The 22835-nt window shown below is 38.1% G+C and overlaps 2 protein-coding genes across 6 annotated transcripts; both read left to right on the plus strand.

The window, feature by feature from the left end:
• The first annotated feature begins 1576 nt into the window (after positions 1-1576).
• On the plus strand, positions 1577-11175 carry LOC130737514 (uncharacterized). Its single transcript, XM_057589303.1, has 5 exons — positions 1577-2243; positions 8743-9005; positions 9320-9457; positions 10126-10365; positions 10770-11175. The coding sequence occupies exons 1-5, from the start codon at positions 1643-1645 to the stop codon at positions 10881-10883; spliced, it is 1356 nt and encodes a 451-aa protein (XP_057445286.1). The 5' UTR covers positions 1577-1642; the 3' UTR covers positions 10884-11175.
• A 1055-nt stretch (positions 11176-12230) lies between these two features.
• On the plus strand, positions 12231-21116 carry LOC130737515 (pentatricopeptide repeat-containing protein At2g13600-like). 5 transcript variants are annotated; one of them, XR_009018779.1, is made up of 4 exons: positions 12231-15205; positions 16107-16141; positions 16240-16509; positions 16872-21116. XR_009018779.1 is itself a non-coding variant. In XM_057589304.1 (2 exons), the coding sequence occupies exon 1, from the start codon at positions 12525-12527 to the stop codon at positions 15186-15188; it is 2664 nt and encodes an 887-aa protein (XP_057445287.1). In that variant the 5' UTR covers positions 12231-12524; the 3' UTR covers positions 15189-15205; positions 16872-21116. The 5 variants fall into 5 exon arrangements, 1 of the variants encoding a protein (XP_057445287.1); XR_009018778.1 differs by having other exon boundaries at positions 12231-16141; XR_009018776.1 differs by having other exon boundaries at positions 16107-16509.
• Positions 21117-22835: the final 1719 nt, after the last annotated feature.

Here is a 22835-nt window from a genome sequence, read left to right on the forward strand (position 1 = left end):
TGTGGAAGGTTTCCTGAATGAGAAGAATTCATCTAACTTGGTGCTTTCTGCTGACGAAGACAACATTAGGGTGGAAGTGGATGAGGACAAAAGTATTGATGATGCAGATGATGACTTTGAATGTACTATGATGGAAATTGCTGAGGAAGATGAGTTAGATGATGAAGCTGAATTGGAGGATGATCTTGCATATGTTGACTGAGTTACTAATTCTGTTTTTCTATGTGTTTCATTAAGTTTATCTAACTATGGCACCAGCTTTAGGTTTAAGTATTTTGGATGTTATGTTGTACAATTAAGTCCTTTGTTTAGTTCAAGGGACATGTTTATGTTTCAAGTGCTTTAGGTATAAGTATTTTGGCTGTTGTGGTGCCCAATTAAGTCGTTTGTTTAGTCCAAGAGACATGTTTATGTTTCAAGTGTGTCATATTAGGTAGTTCTTCTAAGTTCTAAGTATGTGTTTTTCATTTTACTGCCATGTATGTGAGACTACATGTTTGTACGTATGTTATGTGTTGTTAATATAATGTTGGTGTTTTTTTTAAAGTAGAATATATATATATATATATATATATATATATATATATATATATACACACATGTATATTGATAGATAAAAGTCTTGGGAACAATTCCCTCCCAAGTGAGAACAAAGTACAGCTAAAAGAAAGAGAAGACAAACAAATAAAAAGAAGACAACAATAACTAGAAGAAAACACAAAAAACAAGATAGAAAACTAAGACTAATTACCACGTAAGAAATAACAAATAGACAAAGAAAGTCAAGGCTCCCTCCAGTAGCGTTGGATTCAAAACATATTTTGTCATACTGTATAAAGTCTTGTGCAGCTTCTTCAAGCACAAGGGACCCCCAACTATTATTATTCCAATATTCACGCCACTCTTCCATACTCCCTTGTCCAGTAATATATTGGATTCCCAGCAATATCATGACCCACCAACACAAGAACTAATTTATCCACACAATATCATCTGTCATCCAAGAATATAGCATCTGATATGAGAACCCCCTTCCCCATGTAGATTCTTCGTCTACGGGATCAAAGTTGCATAAGAGCAATGAAGTCCTATATCATGATATGCTACTATAATACTCATGCTCTGAGTTTCATTCATCATCTCAAGTTTGCAGTAACTCATAACCAGCCTCATAACCAGTCAAAAAAAATTTTAATAGCTTGTACATGGCAACATATGTATTATAACATATGTACATAATGTATATCGTATTTAAGTTATTAATTCACACTTATATTATATAGTTTCATATGGATTAGGTTAGCTTTACACCTCTTACATATGTATACAAGACGGAAATAAGATAAACCAACGAAGAAAAGTGTCTAAAGTAAAAGATAGTGCAGGTGGAAACGCAAATGATAACAATTAAAACAACTTCAGTTTGGAACCTTAGCAGATTGTTCAAACGCAAATGGATTAACTGTGTTCAATAACCAGTATAATCAAGTTTAACAAACTCTGTAATCGCTTATTCGTGTTTCGAATAAAATTAAATGATAAAACCTCGTGCATCGCACGGGTTAAAGAATCCTAGTCAGATATAGGAAGGAGGAGTTGAAGAGTGAGCTGTGCATTCAGCAGTGAGTTGACTGCGAGATAGATGACGAAGTTGAATTGCAGAAGAAGCATCCTCCTTCTCCTCTTCTTCTTCTTCCTCGTTGCAGTCTCGTTAGCAATAGAAGAAGAAGAAGAAGAAGAAACAATCATCTCTCGTTTCCAGCAATACCTTCAAATCCAAACTGACCAACCAAACCCACGTTACAAAGAAGCATCAGAGTTTCTCATCTCACAAGCCCAATCCCTCTCACTCGAATTCCAAACCATCGAGTTCGTCTCAGGGAAGCCTCTCGTCCTTCTCAAATGGCCAGGAACAAACCCTCACCTCCCTTCCATCATGCTCTACTCCCACACAGACGTCGTCCCCGCCGAGCATCACAAATGGTCCCACCATCCCTTCGGGGCCCACATCGACGCCGACGGACGCATCTTCGCTAGAGGCTCTCAGGACATGAAGTGCGTCGGGATGCAGTACTTGGAGGCTGTTCGCCGCCTCAAGGCGCACCACCGCTCCTTCCACCCACTCCGCTCCGTCTACTTCGCCTTCGCCCCCGACGAGGAGATTGGCGGCCTCGCCGGTGCTGAGAGCTTTTCTCAATCTGATATCTTTCAGAAGTTGAATGTAGCCATAGTGCTTGATGAAGGTTAGGTACTACATTGAACCTGTTTCAGTTGGGTCAATGTGAAAGCATGTTCACTCAACCCAACAAGTGCATTCCGTTGGCTGAATGTGCATTGGAAATCGTGATCTCGAATTCCAATGCTTCAAACAGACTTTCTAACTGAAAACTAAACATTGTTAATTGGATTTGGCCTGTGTTTGGAAGCATAAACACATATTCAAGTGTTTGAGTAAGCCTATGAAATATCTATAATCTCTTGATTTTACTTTGGAAAACAGGTCATATTAGCTTATTAGCTTATGAATATGCCCCATTTAGAAAAACTTATTTGAGCTTATCTTATAACATAATTTATGCAAGTTTTGGGAAAGCTTATGACCTGAGTATAAGATGCGTTGAGCTTATTTTCATAAGCTGTTCAGAATAGCTTATGCTTATTTATAAACTTATTTCAATAAATTTCTTAAAATGGCTTATGAATAAGCGTTGTTTTCCCAAACACACCAGCTTATGTTTAGCCATAGTGCCCGATGAAGGTTAGGTACATTATTATTAATTAGATTTAGGCCGTGTTTGGAAGAAATTATCTTATAGCCTGTGTTTGGAAGCATAAATTATGAGTAAGCTTATGGTTATACTACTATAGTTTATGACATATCTATATATAATCTCTTTTGATTTTATTTTAGGAAACAGGTCATATTAGCTTATTGGCTTATGAATATAGCTTATGTTTACCAATAGTGCTCGCTGAATGTTAGGTGCATTATTAATTAATTAGATTTAGGCCGTGTTTGGAAGAACTTATCTTATAGTATAATCACTTGCAAGTGTTTTGTTAAGCTTATGCTTATGAATATAGCTTACTTATTACCTACCTGAAATCTTTTTGATTTTATTTTTAGAGACTGCTCGTATTAACCGATGAGTAAGCGCTTATACTTAGGTATGTATAAGTTTTTCAAGAGTTTATGAATAAATGCTTATTGCCATAAACGTTTAATTAAGTGGTATATCCAAAAACACCCTTACATCATAGCAGCTTGGGTAGATATGAGAAATTTGCACTTTTAAGGAAGAATTGATAAGTTGAATAAAATGAATACCTATGCTATAAGAACAAAGTATTTATCTATCTATCTATGTTAGAACTGGCAGATCTAGGTTAACAGTAATTGGGGAAAAATCAAGAACAGAGAAGGAAAATGCAATTGAGATCAGAGAAGATTTGGATTTCTTGAAGAACAAGCTTGGATACAGTTTGGAAGAGAAACCACTTTCTCTCTCTAGCTAACTGAATTCCTCAATTCAGTTCAAGACTCAACTGTTTCCAAAACTCTCTTCTCACTAACAGTAAAGCTATTTATATCCTAGTTTGCTATATTACAAACTAGTCCTTTAAGAAAGTATTTATTCTAAGTCAGTCCTAAACATGGACTAACTAATCCTTATTTTGTCTCCTAACATAGACTTGCGAGACAATAGGTCTACCCTTGATCCTAACAATACCCCCCTAAAAGAACCACCTTGTCCTCAAGGGGAAAATCAGGAAAGTGAGACATAATGGCAGTGGCTAATTCCCACGAATTCTCATGAGCTGGTAAGTTCTTCCAAGACAGCAACACTTCCAATTGACCCTGAGCATTTTGCCTCCAATCCAGCAAGTCAGCAGGTTCCACCTCCAAGCAAAAATCCTCAGTCAAAGTATCAGGAAGAGGTTGAGGAGTATGGCCCTGAGCAACAGCCTTTTTGAGGACAGAAACATGAAAAACAGGATGTATGCGAGCCGTAGGAGGCAGGTCCAACTTATAAGCAACCTGACCTACTTTAGCCACAATCTGGAAAGGACCATAAAACCTTGCAGAAATCTTAGGATAGGTCCTAGTAGCCATAGACTTCATCTTATAGGGATGAAGTTTGAGATATACCCAATCACCAACCACATACTCAACATCCCTCCTATGCTTATCAGCTTGAGTCCGCATGGAAGCCTGAGCTTTAAGCAAATTCTGCTGCAATTGGGATAACAACACATCTCTTTGCTGTAGCAACTGAGATAAATCATCCAGCTTGGTTAGTTCCACACAACCCTTCACCAAAATAGGTGGATCTCTACCATATAGAGCCTTAAAGGGTGTCATGCCAGCAGAAACTTGAAAATTGGTATTGTACCAATATTCTGCCCAATGCAAACCCTCCAACCACTTCCTAGGTGTGGGTCCAACATAACACCTCAAATAGGTTTCAAGACATCTATTCAGCACCTCTGTTTGACCATCAGTTTGAGGATGGTAAGAGGTGCTCATCTTCAGGAGAGTGCCAGATAGTCTGAATAATTCTCTCCAGAAATTACTTAAGAAAAGAGGGTCTCTGTCAGAAATTATGGTAGCTGGAAAACCATGCAGTTTAACCACTTCATGGATGAAAAGCATAGCCACATCTTTGGCAGAATAGGGGTGCCCCAAAGAAAGGAAATGAGCATACTTAGTCAACCTGTCCACCACTACTAGCACTGTGTCTTTCCCTTTAACTCTGGGTAGCCCTCCCACAAAATCCATAGAAATGTCCTGCCATACTTGGGAAGGAATGGGAAGAGGTTGTAACAAACCAGCTGGGGACAAAGCTTGGTACTTGCTTCTTTGACAAATTTCACAAGCAGCCACAAACTTCTGAATATCACTTCTCATGCCAGGCCAAAATAAGAAACTAGCAATCCTTTTATAAGTCCTAAAGATACCAGAATGTCCCCCAGATACTGTGGCATGACATTCAGCTATGATGACTAGGATCTTATTGGACTGAGGAGAAAGGACTAACCTGCCCTTATATCGCAAGATGCCTTGTTTCAGCTCATAACCAGGATGTGAAGAGGAATTGAGCAATAGATCCTGCTTAATCTTCTGTAAAGTGGGATCTCTATCAGCTTCTTGAGCCCATTCCTCAGCCTCATCTGTTTGGACCATAGAAATAGAAGAATACATGTCCCTTCTAGATAAAGCATCAGCCACTTTATTGTCAACTCCTGGCTTATATTGGATCTCAAAATCCAGCCCTATGAGCTTAACTGCCCACTTAAATTGCTCTTCATTATATAATCTCTGGTCTTGCAAAAACTTGAGGCTTCTTTGATCAGTCTTTATGATGAAATGTCTGCCCAAAAGGTAGTGCTTCCATCTCTGGACAGCTTGAACTAGGGCCATCAATTCCCTCTCATACACAGATTTAAGTTGGGATCGAGGAGAAGGGCCCTTACTCCAATATGCCAAAGGCTTTCCCTCTTGCATGAGGACTGCCCCAATCCCCTTACTGGATGCATCAGTTTCAACTACAAAGGTTTTATCAAAATTTGGGACTGCCAACAATGGTAATTGAACCATAGCCTGCTTGAGAGCTTGAAAAGAAGCTGTAGCTTCTGCTGACCATACAAATGCATCTTTTTTGGTCAAATCTGTTAAAGGTTTAGCTATTTTTCCATAATCTTTGACAAATCTCCTGTAGTAGCCTGTCAACCCTAGGAAACCCCTCAATCCCTTAATTTCTGTAGGAATTGGCCAGAGTTGCATTGCCTCTACTTTCTTCTCATCAGCCGCTACCCCCTGTCCTGAAATAATGTGCCCTAAATACTCTAGACTGGTCTGGCCAAAAGTACACTTCTTTTTGTTTGCCTTAAGAGAATGGAGCTGAAGTGTAGCCAACACTTGCTTGAGATGAGATATATGAGCTTCTTGGTCCTTACTATAGACCAAAATGTCATCAAAGAAGACTAGAACAAACCGCCGCAAAAATGGCTTGAGAATGTCATTCATCAAGGCTTGGAAAGTGGAAGGAGCATTGGTGAGCCCAAAAGGCATGACCAAGAACTCATAATGGCCCTCATGAGTTCTAAAAGCTGTCTTAGCCACATCCTCATCCCTCATTTTGATTTGGTGATAACCAGATTTAAGGTCCAGTTTAGAGAAAATAGTAGCTCCCCCTATTTCATCCAAAAGTTCTTCAATAACAGGTATAGGAAATTTGTTGGGGATAGTCACCTTATTCAAAGCTCTATAATCCACACAAAATCTCCATCCTCCATCCTTCTTTTTAACCAAAATGATAGGACTAGCAAAAGGGCTTATGCTAGGCCTAATAATTCCTGAATGTAACATCTCCTGAACCATCTTTTCCACCTCAGATTTCTGGAAATGGGGAATTTTGTAAGGTCTCAGATTAGGAATATCAGCTCCTACCTTCAAATGTATGGCATGATCATGCTTCCTTGAAGGTGGTAATCCCTGAATGTCCTGGAATACTTCATCAAATTCTCCCAAAGCTGCACTCAATTCTGGACAAATTTCCTCTTCCTTCCTAGCTGGACTTGGCTCAGCTGTCAACTGCAGTAGCCAACCCTCTCCTTCTGCCTTCAGTAAATTCATGAAGGACCTAACACTAATTTGACTTTTAGTGAGAGCAGGATCTCCAGTAATTAACTTCCATTCATCTCCCTGTTTAATAGACAATTTCAGCTTTCCAAAGTCAGCTTTTACTTCTCCTAAGCTGGCCAACCATTCAAGGCCTAGCACCAAATCAATGCCTTGTAACCCAAACAAGTAATATTCCTGTTGGAACTGAATCCCTTGAATGTCCACCATCAACCCCTCACACTTGCCTTGACATCTTACCTTGTATCCATCCCCCACTTCCACAGTATAACTTGCTGTAGGGGTAATGTGCAGTTGCAGGGAGGCCACTAATTCATGTGAAACAAAATTGTGGGAAGCTCCACAATCTATGAGGATTACTACTTCCTGGCCATTGATGAATCCCCTCACCTTCCAAGACTTTGCAGAAGTAAAACCAGCTATGGAATGAAGTGATAATTGCAAGGATTTCATACTTTTGTCTTCTTCTCCAGGAACTGCCAATTCCTCTTCTTCTTCTTCCTCCATAATCACCATTCTTAGATGCTTATTCTTGCATCTATGTTCCCTACTGAAAGGCTCATCACACCTGAAACATAGCCTTTTTTCCCTTTTTTCTTTCATTTCTGCACTAGACAATTGCCTATAATCTCCACTTCTCAAAGCAGGAGCTACATTAGCAGTATTAGCACTACTACCAGAACCAGTTTCTGTTTTCTTATCTCCCAATGACTTTGATTCAACAGTCACAACCTTATTAAAAGGATTATTCCTATAATATCCACTCCCTCTATTGCTAGGATTGGGAGTAGCTTTTTGTAAAACCAAATTCTTCTGTTCTATCATTAAAGCTTTTTGAATTACTGAAGTTAAAGTAGTCAATTCATAAAGTTTTACCTCTACACGAATCTCCTCCTTCAAGCCATTCAAGAAGATTCCCTTGGCAAAATCTTGATCTATCTCTCTTAGAGCCCCTACATATTTCTCAAATTCCTCCACAAAGACTTCTACAGTATCAGTTTGTTTCAAAGACAGTAGTAACTCAAAAGGATTTTGCATCATGGCAGGTTGAAACCTCCTCACTACAGCCACTTTGAATGCTTCCCACGAAGGCCTAGGATTGCACCTTTCCCACCACTGAAACCAACTCAGTGCTTTCCCTTCCAGAGCAAGCAAGGTTGCTTGCATCTTTTCTTCTTCAGTAACTTCCCTCAATTGGAAGTATCTCTCCAATTTTTGTACCCAGCCAAACGCATCATCACCGCCAAACACTGGAATTTCCAGCTTCCTCCATTTGCTCCCTGTTCTGTCACGATCCAAATTGGACTCCAAGACAGTTTCAGATCGCACATCACGCGTCCCTTCCTCATCTAGGGTTGCGATTCCCAACCTAGTGAGCACTGCGTGAAGTGTATCCTCAATCCTCCTAGCTCGAACTGCAGTCTCTGCAATTGCGTCTTCAACCTGCTTGGTCCTAGCTTCGTTCACCTCCACGCGAACCCGAAGCTCCTCACTCTCTGAGTTGCCTTCGCCATCACCCATAGCAGAAGCGCGAGTCATCACCATAGTCGATTCCTCCACAGAACGCGATTTCACAATAGAATTTCTTCAGCGGAAACGAAATCAGGGCACCAGAATCGGTGCTCTGATACCAGTGTTAGAACTGGTAGATCTAGGTTAACAGTAATTGGGGAAAAATGAAGAACAGAGAAGGAAAATGCAATTGAGATCAGAGAAGATTTGGATTTCTTGAAGAACAAGCTTGGATACAGTTTGGAAGAGAAACCACTTTCTCTCTCTAGCTAACTGAATTCCTCAATTCAGTTCAAGACTCAACTGTTTCCAAAACTCTCTTCTCACTAACAGTAAAGCTATTTATATCCTAGTTTGCTATATTACAAACTAGTCCTTTAAGAAAGTATTTATTCTAAGTCAGTCCTAAACATGGACTAACTAATCCTTATTTTGTCTCCTAACATAGACTTGCGAGACAATAGGTCTACCCTTGATCCTAACAATCTATCTCAATTGAAAAGTTTCTTTACTTTAAGTTAGTTGATTTAAACTAGGCTTTGTTCAATTAATTCTCATTGAGTTCAGCTTTTGTTACAAACAAACAGGGTTGGCTTCACCGGATGAGCATTACAGGGTGTTTTACGCAGAGAGGAGTCCCTGGTGGCTGATGATTAAGGCTGTTGGGGCTCCAGGTCATGGGTCTAAGCTTTATGATAACTCTGCTATGGAGAATATCTTGAAGAGTATTGAGAGCATTCGGAGGTACCGTGCCTCCCAGCTTGACTTGATCAAGGCCGGCTTGAAGGCTGAAGGGGATGTTGTTTCTGTTAATATGGTCTTCTTAAAGGCTGGAACTCCAACCCCAACTGTAAGTCAATCAAACTTGTTCTCTGTATGAAGTAATATATAATATTAATGATAATATCATTTGATCTTTATAGGAATAGAATAGAATCAATGTTCTTTTTCAACATTATTCTTTCTCTTAATCATATATTTATATATTCATATGAATAGTTGATTATGCATTGGATTGGAATCTGCAAACAATATATGCTGAGAATTCACCTCACACTTCTCTTGTTTGTGTGCGCGTGCTAAGTGCTGAGAGATTTCAGAAACTATTATGGTTTAATTTCCTCTCAGATGATTCTATTCTATTTCTCTTTTTCTGTGCACCAGGGTTTTGTCATGAATTTGCAGCCATCTGAAGCTGAAGCTGGATTTGATATTAGGGTGCCGCCAACTGCTGATCAAGAATCATTGGAGAGACGCATTGCTGAAGAATGGGCACCTGCTGGGCGCAATATGTCATTTACTGTAATTACCACCTTCTTCTTTATATTTTTCTTCCACGCATTATAAATACACTATACACCAAGATAATGGTTGGCTGCTTTGCTTTTTCACTTTCACAGCCATAGGAAATATTTCAATGATTTAGCTTGCAACTTCCTTTATATCTTTTTTACAACAAACATCTGTACTATAAGCCTTTAACATGTCAGATCATGGCCTTCATCTTGTGCAGTTTTTATTATCTTTTCCATCAGAAATAGTTAATGTCATGGGTGATTCTGGTGGGAATTTAGGTCAAGATCAATGAAAATAAAAGAATAAGGTGTCCATATGTGGATGTACGCGTTTATATTTGTATAACATGCTTCAGTGACTTTATGCACATATGTTTGTTTGTGGACAATGTTTAAATTAATTGAACGGAGAAGGAAAAAAGCTAGATAATGGAAAAGTTGGTGTTAAATCTCAATTTCACGGATTGACTACCTTTTAAGGTGACAGTTATGGATTTGGTAGGATTAGGATAAAGATTTTTTTTGGAATAAACTGACTTTGAAAGGGTGGTTGGCAACTGCTATGCTGCTTTCTTAAGTGATAGTATGGATGATAAATAAGTTTCTCTCAAATTTTCATCTGTGTAGACATGATTGATTATTTAAATTCCCATCTGACATTTTTAGCTTGGGCAGTTCAAACAGAAGGTACCTGTGTATGATAAGCATGGAAATCCAGTCCTGACCAAAACTGACAGTTCCAACCCCTGGTGGGGGCTGTTAAAAGATGCTGTCCAAAAGGCTGGTGGGAAACTCGGTAAGCCAGAGATATTTCCTGCCTCTACGGATTCGCGCTATTTCCGCGAAATTGGAATGCCAGCAATTGGATTCTCACCTATGGCAAACACTCCTATTCTACTCCATGACCACAATGAGGTGATTCCTTTGATTTATTTTGTGCATAGTTGATCATTTGCTAGTATGCTTTCTGTAGAACTAAATATCTGATTTGTTATTTAGAAGTAAGACTTGCATTACATCCTAATGAAGATATGGCTTTGAGAATCATGAAGATGCGATGCATGAGTTTTTTTATGCCTACAACAGGGTAGTCCTAGACAATAAAAAAATCGCAATGATTTATGCCTCCAGTTTTGACAGTTTTTCTCTCAGTTGTAGCATAGAAGTGGAGTTTTTATTTTTCTTTTCTTCTTTGGTATGGAAGTGTTCCTACATCCTAACTGACTTCCATTCTTCTGCAAGCATTTCTCTCTGACTTACTTAACTGCATATAGTTTGGAATTGAACTTTGACTTGAGCGTTGCTTCTTCTTTGTGCAGTTCCTGAACAAAGATGAATACTTGAAAGGGATTAAAATTTATGAGTCAATAATTAAAACATATGCATCATTCGAAGATCATGGAAGAGATGGAGGATCCAGAGATGAGTTATGAGCAAGCCATGTGGCACCTTCCCTGTTCATATATCCCACTTTCTGCCTTTTCTTGGTGTAACATATTTAGATTGATTCAGTTGAGTAGTTTTTTTTTTAATATGCAACAATAAAGCGGAGAGAAATAAATGGTTTGACTTCAAACTTTGTTTGTGCTGTGATATTAAGTGTGAATAAGTCTCATATTGGAAGAAAAATAGCAACTCTAAGCAATTAAGATAACACGTACACCTAATGTCTTAAGATTTTTCTTGAAAGATGTGATGTCAAATTTACTTGTGGTTTGCTTTTTAGCCTAATGTGATGATCCCTTAGTTTTAAACATCTCTTTGGCCCAACACTTTGGTCAATGCAACCGGGACTTGTGTGGAGTGTTTTTATAAATAATTTTTTTGTGCAAACAATTATTGTCAAAAATCACTATAAATATGGATCATGAAATATAAATTGAGAGAATAGTCAAAATGGTTCATGGTGGAAGTGTGGGTTGATGACAAGTTCGTCTTTGAAAGAAGAAAATAGTCAATTTAGTCCTTAATGTTGTAAAATGTCAATTAAATTAGTCCTTATGATCACATAAAATGTCGATCAAGTTACAATATTGAGGACTAAATTGTGTATTTCCTTTTTTCAATGATGAACTTGTCAGTAACTCATACTTTCAGGGACCAATTTGTTAATTTACTCATAAATTATAAAAATTAATGAGATTCAACATGAAAAGTAACTTAAAATATACTACATAAATAATGTACATCGATACATGTTAAGTGTAATCCTTCTAAATTAAGAATTGACAACTCTCAAAATAAAATCATGTCACATGTCATAAGTCACAACAATAATAGAGTCATGATAAAGTCAAACGAGGCTAACTTAAAGTCAGCAAGTTCTGAAAGCTTTATTTGTCTTTTGTTGCATGCAGGGACGAAGGGATCGCGGTGGCTCACTCGGGCCAACCCCGCATATTTTCGATTTTCATTCGGATAGTATGTATATTTCTCCCCGTGTAGTAAAATTAATATATAAAAGGAGGTATCATTAATAACATAATACATGGTGTGTGCAGCGGATAGGGCTGGACAAATGTAGTGAATAGGAATCGAACCTTCCCCACTAATCATGACTTACCACTTAGCTAGGAGCAACTAAACTGATATGTTTCTCAATTTGATGTATTTATATATATATATATAAATAATATAATCATTGATCGTTATTATATTCCTTATTGGTTATCCTGTGGTAATCAACTAAACTGTGCCACTCCATTTCCTCTTTTAACACAATGAATTTAGAATACACAATGAAAATTATGATGGACATAAGCAACTTCACTTTACTTTACTTTTGTCACTTATAATTTTTTGAAGTGTTTCATACATGCACATATAAATGCTTTGATTTTTGGTCCCATGTCTAAATTCTGGCTCCGTGTATGGATATTCTCTTTTTATTGATTAACTTGCAAAGTGTGCATCCATTTCCAAATAATTGGTAGTTTCGATCAACTATTGATTCCAAGGCATTCCTCTTAATTGGAGTGAAGAAATACTTTTTTTCCGTTCCGTCCCATTCATTTAGCTTATGCATGAGAATGAAGCTGAGAAATAATAAAACATATCATTGCAAAGACAAGTGAATGACACAGGATTATGGTAATCGTATTGCAAGTCAAATGTCGTACATGGAAATATCTGAAAAGTTTTACAATGCTTTCAAGTTGTGTGGATCCTCCCACAAATCCCCACGCATTGCTCGCAAGCTTCATGCCCAGCTCATTCTCTCTGGTTTGGACGCTTCCATTTTCTTGCTCAACAATCTACTTCACATGTACTCCAACTGCGCCTTGATCGATGATGCTTTTCGCGTTTTCCGCGAGACCCATCATCGCAACGCCTTCACCTGGAACACAATGATCCATGCCTTGGTTGATTCTGGAAAGATTATCGATGCAGAGAACCTGTTCGATGAAATGCCTGTTAGAATGAGAGACTCTGTTTCTTGGACCACCATGATGTCTGGCTATTGTCAAAACGGCCTCCCTGCAAAGAGCATCAAAGCTTTCACTTCAATGCTTCGTGACTCTGATTATCGAATTCAGAACTACGACCCCTTTTCGTTTACCTGTGCAATGAAGGCCTGTGGCTGCCTTGCCTCCACTCGTTTGGCTCTTCAGTTGCATGCCTATGTCATCAAGTTGAACTTTGGAACCCAAACATGCATTCAAAACTCCCTTGTTGATATGTACGTTAAGTGCGGAGCTGTAAATTTGGCAGAGACTGTTTTCTTCAACATTGAAAGCCCAAGTTTGTTTTGTTGGAACAGTATGATCTATGGTTGTTCGCAATTTTACGGACCCTATGAAGCTCTCCGTATATTCACCCAAATGCCTGAGCGGGACTCTGTTTCATGGAACACGCTGATCTCAGTTTTGTCTCAGCATGGCCTTGGGGTACGTTGTCTTAGCATGTTTGTAGAGATGTGCAATCAGGGTTGTAGACCAAATTTCATGACTTATGGCAGTGTCCTCAGTGCATGTGCCAGCATTTCTGATCTGGAATGGGGTGCCCATTTGCATGCTCGGATTCTTCGCGTGGAACATGGCCTGGATGCGTTTCTGGGTAGTGGTCTGATAGATATGTATGCCAAATGTGGATGCTTAAGACTGGCAAGGCGTGTGTTTGATAGTTTAGGGGAACGCAATCAAGTTACTTGGACTTGTTTGATCACTGCGATGGCACAATTTAGCCTTGATGAAGATGCTTTGGCACTGTTTAACCAAATGAGACAGGCTTCCGTGGTGTTGGATGATTTTACTCTTGCCACTGTTCTTGGGGTTTGTTCTGGTCAACATCATGCTGCAACCGGGGAACTGCTTCATGGATATACGATCAAAAGTGGGATGGATTCCTCTGTTCCTATAGGGAATGCGATCATTACAATGTATGCCAAGTGTGGAGATGCTGAGAAAGCTAATCTTGCATTTAGTGTTATGCCGCTTAGAGATACCATATCATGGACAGCTATGATCACCGCATTCTCTCAGAATGGAGACATTGATCGAGCCCGGGAATATTTCAATGCAATGCCCGAGCGTAATGTCATAACTTGGAACTCCATGTTGAGCACATATGTTCAACATGGATTCTCAGAAGAAGGCCTCAAGTTGTATCTTTTGATGAGAAGCACAGGAGTCAATCCAGACTGGATCACTTTTGCAACATCAATCCGGGCCTGTGCTGACTTGGCTATTATAAAGCTTGGGATACAAGTTGTATCCCATACTATCAAGTTTGGGCTCAGTTCTGATGTTTCAGTTGCAAATAGTATTATTACCTTGTATTCGAGATGTGGACTAATTGGAGAAGCACAGAAAGTTTTTGATTCAATACATGCCAGAAATCTGATTTCCTGGAATGCTATGATGGCAGCATTTGCTCAAAATGGTTTAGGTAGGAAAGTAATTGAAACATTTGAGGATATGCTGAAGACAGGGTGCAGACCTGATCATATAAGCTACGTTGCTGTTTTATCCGGGTGCAGCCACATGGGGCTTGTAGCCGAAGGGAAACATTACTTTGCTTCCATGACTGACGTTTTTGACATTTCTCCGACAAGTGAACACTTTGCTTGTATGGTACATCTGCTTGGACGAGCAGGGCTCCTAGAGCAGGCAAAAAATTTGATAGATGGAATGCCATTTATGCCAAATGCCACTGTTTGGGGGGCTCTTCTAGGAGCATGCCGAATCCATCATGATTCGAGACTAGCAGAAACTTCCGTGAAAAAGTTGATGGAATTAAATGTTGAAGATTCCGGAGGTTATGTCCTTCTAGCAAATATATATGCTGGCTCTGGAGAGTTGGAAAATGTTGCTGATATGAGAAAGCTGATGAAAGAAAAAGGAATTCGAAAGAGTCCAGGTTGTAGCTGGATAGAGGTTGATAACAGGGTACATGTGTTCACTGTGGAGGACACCAGTCATCCACAAATAAAGGAAATTTATGCAAAACTAGAGGAGATGATGAAGAAAATAGAAGATACAGGAAGATATATTAGTGAAGTCAGTTCTGCTCATCGGAGTCAGAGATACCACAGTGAAAAGCTGGCCTTTGCTTTTGGGTTGCTTAGTTTGCCATCTTGGATGCCCATACATGTAATGAAGAATCTCCGAGTCTGCCCTGATTGTCACTTGGTAATAAAGCTTCTGTCATCTGTCACCTCAAGGGAACTTATCATGAGAGATGGATATAGATTTCATCATTTCAAGGATGGGGTTTGCTCCTGTGGGGACTATTGGTAATCTCTGCTATGCCATCGGTATCTCCTCCATCTCCTATTGCTTTTTCTCTATCATTTTTCTTTCCTTCTCAAAAGCTGGCAATTGTTATTTAAAAGAATATATTAATTGTACTATAGTTATGAGGTCAGATTTTATTTAACTTAAATAGGAGTTCTGAATTGTAGTTCTTAAAAGATCAAAATTGCGAGAGGTCTGTAAAAGTTATTCCATCCATAAACTACTAACCAGTTCATACATTAACAAGCATCAATTGGCAGTAACAGAGTTGCATATGTGCCAGATTAAGTACCATGTAAGATGTCCATGTGGCAAGGCCTTTCTTTCTCCTTCCTTGATAATGCTTTTTGTGCTATAGTTGAAGTTAAAAATTCATTTTCCTTCTCTTCTTATTTCCCCTTTTGGAAAATCTCCACCTAGAGCAAGTAACATTTTTGTAGAGTGAAGTTGAAGTGAACAATTGACTTCCTTTTAATAGGGTTTTAATGTTTAGAAGGTGGGGCTGTTCTACATGTGAGAATGGAAGCAGGGAAGAAGTACTTACTAGTGAGTCCAGAGAGGGCCACAAAGTGTTAGGTTTATGTTTGCAAAATTTATTGACTAATGGATTGGTAGATGTTTCAACATAGGTAAGAAAATGTTGACAGACCTGAAACTCAGAAATCAAGTACAAGGGGATTATCAAATGAGGAGAGGATGCCCATGAAATATGTCTAACAAACGCTCCAAAGTTAAAAAATAATCCAAAATCTATCAGGATATCATTAGAATCTGTGTTTTATTCTCACCATGGATAAATAACTATAAATGGAGGAAATAACAATTGAATTATGTCAAATTTGGTAAACAAAACAAGAAGTCATTTCCAAAATCAGCTTGGAGCCTCTCAAAGGCTACAACTAATTCATACTGATGTGGCAGGACCTCAAAGAACACCAATACACCATCATTGCAAGGTACTCTGCACTTTGCTCTTTTCATAGATGATTTTTACAACGTGTGCTGGATTTTTTTCTTGAAATGCAAGCATGAAGTGGCTGATGTATTTATGAAGTTCAAGTGAAGGATGGAAACTCAAAGTGTTAGCAAGATTCAATTTCTAAGATCTGACAACGGAAAGGAGTGCATCTTGAAGCAATTTAATATATTTTGTAAAGAAGCTGACATTGAACATGAACTCACAGCTCCTGCACTCCAGAGAGTCGGGATGCGAAACCTGGAGGCCGTCCGCCACCTCAAGGCACATTCCTTTTAACCCCTGCGCTCTCTCTACTTGGCCTTTGCCCCCTATGAGGAGATTGGTGGACACGATGGTACTGAAAAGGTTTCCCAGTATATCTTTCAAAACTTGAATGTAACCATAATGCTTGATGAAGTTTACGTACATTATTAATCATATTTTGACTCGAGCAGTTTGGATGGATAAGAGAAATTTTCACTTATAAGTAAAAATAAGTTAATTAGAATGGATACCTTTGCTAGATATAGTAAACTAAATTGTAAGAAGTAAGAACATGATACACACACACACACACACACACACACACACACATATATATATATATATATATATATATATATATATATATATATCTCAATTGGAAAGCTTCTGTTAAGTTAAGTTAGTTAATTCAAACTAGGCCCTCTTCAACTCATTCTGATTGAGTTCAGTTTTGTTACAAACAGGGTTGGCTTCGCCTGATAAGGATTACAGGGCATTCTACGCAGAGAGGAGTCCCTGGTGGATGATGATTAAGGCCATTGGGGCTCCAGGGTCTAACCGTCTAAGCTGTATGATCACTCTGCTGTGGAGAATCTCCTGAAGTTTATTGAGAGCATTTGGAGGTCTCGCTCCTCCCAGTTGACTTGATCAAGTCAGCTTGAAGGCTGAAGGGATGTTGTTTCTGTTAATATGGTCAAAGGCTGGAACTGCAACTCCAACTGTAAGGCAATCAAACTTGTCTTCAGTGTTAAGTAATATATGATAAATTGATAATAATAATATCATTTTATTGTTCACTGTTCAGCATTCTTTCTCAACATAATCTTTTCTCGTCATATCAATACTTGTTTTTACATTGGAGTGGAGTGAAATCTGCAAACAGAGACATGCTGACAATTAAGTGCTGAGAGATTTCAGAAACTATTATGGTTGGATTTCCTCCCAGATGATTCTATTCTATCTCTTTTGCTGTGCACCATGTTTTTTCATGAATTTACAGCCACCTGAAGCAGAAGCTGGATTTGATATTAGGGTGCCACCAATTGCTGATCCTGAATCATTGGAGTGACGCATTGCTGAAGAATGTGCTGTACTTTAAGGCTGTAACAAATCAGGCCATGGTCTTCATTTTATGCAATTTTATCAACTTTTCCATGAGAAAGTTAATGCCATGGGTGATTCTTCGGGGTATTTTAGGTTTAGAACAAACAAAATAAAAGAAAAATGTGTTGTGGATAGTTGTTTTATAATTGTGTAACATGCTCCAATGACCTTATGCACAATTGTACAAGGACTGCACATGGGTTGAGTTGGATGGATTCTTAAGCTAATTAAGATCCGAACCGATCAAAACTGCTTAGGTTGGATTTCGTGAAATTTCACCTACGAACTTGAACTAACCCAATCCGACAATCTTCGGGTTGGTTTGGATGGATTGATTGGATCGCTATATTAAAATAAAAATAAATTTGGAATATTGAAAAGTATTAAAAAACAAGTACTCCAAGTCTCTAACATCCAAGTCTCTAACATGCAATTACATCATAAATTTATAATCACTGCCTACACATACCCATACAACAACCTATAACTAAATAAGTACTCATAGTCTATAAATATGACAAATAATTACAAACAAATTAGTCTCCAAGTCTCCTAAAAATCAAACTCTACTAGTATGACTCCAAGTCTCTATAAATCACATACCCTACTAGTAGGTTAGGTAAAAATTAAAATTATTGAAAATATATATTAAATAGTATATTATTATATGATTGGATTTTGAGTTGGGTTTGATGGATTATAATGGAATCCGACATCCGATCCAAAGATGATTGGATCATAATAAAATTCATCCAGTTGACCCGTTTGTCCAATCCAACCCGCAATTTTACCATTGGATCAGATTAGGTTGGATGGTTTCATTAGGTTGACCAGACCAATGTGCACCCCTCAGAACTCATATTAGTTGGCTTCACCTATTTTTATTTTTTTAAAGAAAGTTGCAACTGTTACGACCACGGGTCAAGATATGCCTCGGGATCATAAATTGCTTACATTGATACTTACTAATCGCCCACTAGCACAATTATCATATTAACAACGAGAATCGAATACGCTACTTTTTTATGGGAAGTTGTCTGTCATTAGTTAGCTTCATTTGATCATATAAATGATACGTAGTCTTCTAGTATTACACATTTATCTTTTTTTTGTGTTAAACAAGTAAGGTGTCAGAGTTAAATACTGTGAATGATAAATAGATAGAAGAAAAATATTGGAAAATCTAAAATATATGAATTTTACTGACAAATTTTATGTCTTAAGGACTAAATAAAAGACATCTAAAAAACAAGATATTTCTCTGATCAGTAGGATTTGGATAGGGTACTACAGTACTCATCTCCATGCCCACATTTCAAAAAAGTATCATACTCGTCCCTATATCTGCATAGGTATTAACTGAAATATTCATCCTCGTACTTTCTGCCTTCTAGGTACTTATATACATGTGTTTGTATTCATTACTCACAATTTAGTTAACCAAAATATAAATTTTACTATTTGTATTTTCTATACAAAATTGAAATATGATTCTTATTATAAAATAAATTGATTAATTACAAATACAAAAAATATCCCAATATATAACAAGTAAAATCATTCAACCAAGGCCTCGTTTGGAAAAGTTTATTTGAGTTTATCTGATAGCATAAGTGCTTATGTCAGTGTTTAGGAGAGCTTATGCAAACAACTCATGACCTACCATAAGCTGTTTTGAGCTTATTTTCAAAAGCTATTCAAGATAGCTTATGAAAAACAACTTATGCTTATGTATAGCTTATTTTCAATTTATTTCAATAAAATTTTTAAAATATCTTAAGCGCTTAATTAAGCTGTTTTCCCAATCGGGACCTGAGTATAAATTATTCGTTTCGTTCAACAAATGGGAGGAGAGATAAAAGATTTTTTTTTTGTAAACTAGAGGAGAAATATTTTAATCCTTGTTTGGTTAAGAGGAAGGCATGAGAGGAAATAACTTTTTTTCTCGTTTGGTTCATGAAGAAAGACAAGAGATTTGAAAATAAATTTACTTAAGTTACCCTTTTAATTTTTAAAAATATTGAGGAAGGCCACTCCAATTTCAAAAGTTACAAGTAAAATCATTCTACTAAGTATAAATTATTTTTAGAGGTAGTAAGAGTTTGTTTCGTTCAACGGAGGGACGAGAGATGAAAGATTTTTTTTTTTGAAACTAGAGGAGAAATATTTTAATCCTTATTTGGTTAAGATGAAGGGTGAGAGGAAATAACTTTTTTCTTGTTTGGTTCATGAAAACAAGAGATTTGAAAACAAATTTACTTAAGTTACCCCTTACTTTTAATTTTTTTTTTAAATTGAGGAATGTCACTCCAATTTCCCAACTTTTGGAGAGGAGACAAAATTGAATTAGGAGAGGTATTGGCCCCCTCCATCCCCCCTCCTAAAAATTGAGCGAAGCATAATAAGTTAAAAAAAAAACTCAATCCCTCCCTTTCAGTCTCTCCAACCAATCACGATTAAAGTTTTAGGTTACTAACCTACTTATTTTAAAAATAAGTGAAAGTAAATTAGCAACCACATATATAATATTAAAACCTCACTAACCTAATTGTGTGGGTGTATATACATACATATATATAATATGTGTGCGAGAATAGGGAGGGTTGGATACTGTACCTATACAGGTCTCATACCCACTCTATTTTGCAAGTTATTATCAATGCCCAATCTCACCATTTAGTGATTTTTTGCCCTACCCATGATGAATATTTTTTTAGGGTACCCAATACATACGATACCTTTTCCAACCCGTTTTTTCTCTCAAATTTGCAAAGCTCATTAATTCAGGTAACGAACAAACCTATTTGGTTCTCATCAACTGCACAAATGTTTCAACTAGTATTTTACTTTTTTGACTATTATAAATTTATATATTGTTGGATCCTGAGAGGCACAACCTCTAAAGTTTTGATGACAAACAATCCAATGATACCAAAGTTTTGTTAGAAGTTGTTTCTAAAATATCTTGGAGGTAATTCATCAAAATATCAACACCTTCGGTAGACCAAGTAAAGGTGCAAGTACAAGGACCTTTCAAAGTATAATTCGAAGAGAGGTGCAAGTACAATGGGGCGTTTGCTACAAGTTTTACAAAAATATTCTCAGGAATGTTGTTTCCCAGGAATCTCATTACCAGCAAAGTCATTCCCGGGTAAAATGAAAAATGTGTTTGGTTAGTATAAGTTATTCCCGGGAATGTTTTTCAAAATCATTTAATAGAAAAAATATAAAAATAGAAAATAAGTAGTGGAAGAGAGAGTTAGTGGAAAATAACTTTCATTCCCATGGGAATATAAGATTCCCCTTCTTTGAGATGAGAATGAGATTTGAAAAATCATGTGTAATTTACTTACCTGGTAATCTTTCATACCCGGGAATAAAAAAATGTAAACTTCTACCAAACATGGAAATGTTACTTTCCCAACCTCACATTCCCGGGAATGTTTTAAGATGTCTATCTACCAAACGCCCCCCAAGATACAAATCAAGAGCGGGTGATTAAAAGGAAGATTATGTTAATATAATGAAAGCTCAAATCATCACACATCTAATACTTAAATATTGATGTGTACTCTAAAGAAGGAATCTGATCGACAACAAAGAAGGAGACCTTACCAAAGACCTGATGAACGTTCAGAAGCTAAAAGCAAATCAGAAGTAAAATCACTTCACAAGACGGGCAAAGGAAAATCACCTCACAACTGATGGACAAAGGAATTTCTCAAAGGAATAATATCGTCTTCAACAGAAATTACTCACGCAGATCCAATGAAGTCTCTATTGAACGCCCAACGACTAGAGGACCACGATTATATTCTTAACGAGTATATGAGCAAGCATTGCCATAACTGAAAAGTTTGGGTATTCATGGTGGACCACGATTTTAAAGTATTTTCTGGCGCAAGAGTTTTTGGCGTTTCTTCTAAAAGGGGCGAATTGTCGGTGACCAGGCCGTGCTTTTATTGAAACCCACCCGGATGTCATCAAGGTGTTTCGGTCTACGTCGTAAAAATAGAAAAAATGGAGTACGGAGGGAGTCAAGCCTATGGCGTCGCACACAATCTCAAAGCAACGCAGGAGCGCCAAAGCGTTGGGGTGCAGTTGGATTGGGGCGACGTTGATATAGTTCATAACTTCGCAGCAGAAAGGGGGAAAAAGGGAATTTGATGCCTAAGTCGGTGAAGAGGAAGTCATAAACATAGAAGAAGTGGGCGGCGGGGTCGTCAGGCATCCAACAATACCAAGGAAACTCGTCTTCTTTGCAGCCAACAACGTGTAGTTTTTGGTTGTCGCGCTTGCCGTAGCAGAAACCTTTGACTTTGACAAAGAATTCGCGTACAAGACTGGAAGTGGAATAAATGGAGGCTGGGAGACCGCCTTGGGAATCATCGCAGGTTTAATTGGTTCAGGAAGGGAAGCGTGGGTCTTTTTTCTATAAGTTTGGGGTGAGAGCGGTTGAGGATGGACAACAATCACGCCACCGGAAGTAGACGCCAGGTTTTGTTCCGTTAACAGAGATGTCGTACCGGAATCCCTATTGTCACTTTGGAATAAGAATCGCTGAAAGAAAATAAGCAAAGAAAGGATAAAATGAAGCACAAGTCAAATACAAAGTGTTGAGAAAAGGAGGACTCACCAGAGGAGACAATGTTTTGAGACTGAATAGAGAAGAGAGCTTGAAGGCAAGGAGCAACGACATAGAGGTGAATTGGAGATTTTGGGAGCAAAAGAGGAAGAAACAGGTCCTATGATAATCGAAAGTGAAAAATGAAGGGATGAGGGGGTTTTATAACCTTTGGTATGGGGCGCGTCCTTTGAACACGCGCATCATTTGAATTGGGGGGTGGGATTAGAGAAAACCTAATGATGATTACATTGGGAAGACGCGACACCTTTAATAGTTATGATTAGACAGCTGTGACGTTTGATTTCTTGTGTGATGCTTCAGGGATGATGATTCGCCTAGGGGCGTGTAGTGAAAAAGCGCGGGGCTTAGCGAAAAGAAGGCGAAACAACTAGCGTGCCAATACAACAGCAGTCAAAGGTATGCTAAAATGGTGAAAATATTTGGATTTTTGCTAACTTGAATTCATGTGTTTCTGGCGAAATGTCAGGGATTAGGTGATGAAAAGACAAAGTTTAAAGGGCGGGCAGATCGACCGGTGACCATAAAGGGCGAGCAACGAAAACCAAGCAGACGAAATAAATCAAGACCAGGGCGAGCATAGCGCAAATCCCTTGACGGAGAAGCTATTACAACTTGTAACTTGGAAATAGTCCCTGCGCGTTGGTCAAAACAACAAACCGAGGGACGCCGTACCAGG

Source organism: Lotus japonicus, chromosome 2 (assembly GCF_012489685.1).
Source record: "Lotus japonicus ecotype B-129 chromosome 2, LjGifu_v1.2".
NCBI classification, from domain to species: Eukaryota; Viridiplantae; Streptophyta; class Magnoliopsida; order Fabales; family Fabaceae; genus Lotus; species Lotus japonicus.

Coding starts and splice junctions, on each gene's coding strand:
- LOC130737514 (XM_057589303.1), top strand. CDS start 1,643: ATGACGAAGTTGAATTGCAGAAGAAGCATCCTCCTTCTCCTCTTCTTC. Junction 9,458..10,125: donor GGCGCAATATGTCATTTACT/GTAATTACCACC, acceptor TAGCTTGGGCAG/TTCAAACAGAAGGTACCTGT. Junction 10,366..10,769: donor TACTCCATGACCACAATGAG/GTGATTCCTTTG, acceptor TTCTTTGTGCAG/TTCCTGAACAAAGATGAATA.
- LOC130737515 (XM_057589304.1), top strand. CDS start 12,525: ATGACACAGGATTATGGTAATCGTATTGCAAGTCAAATGTCGTACATG.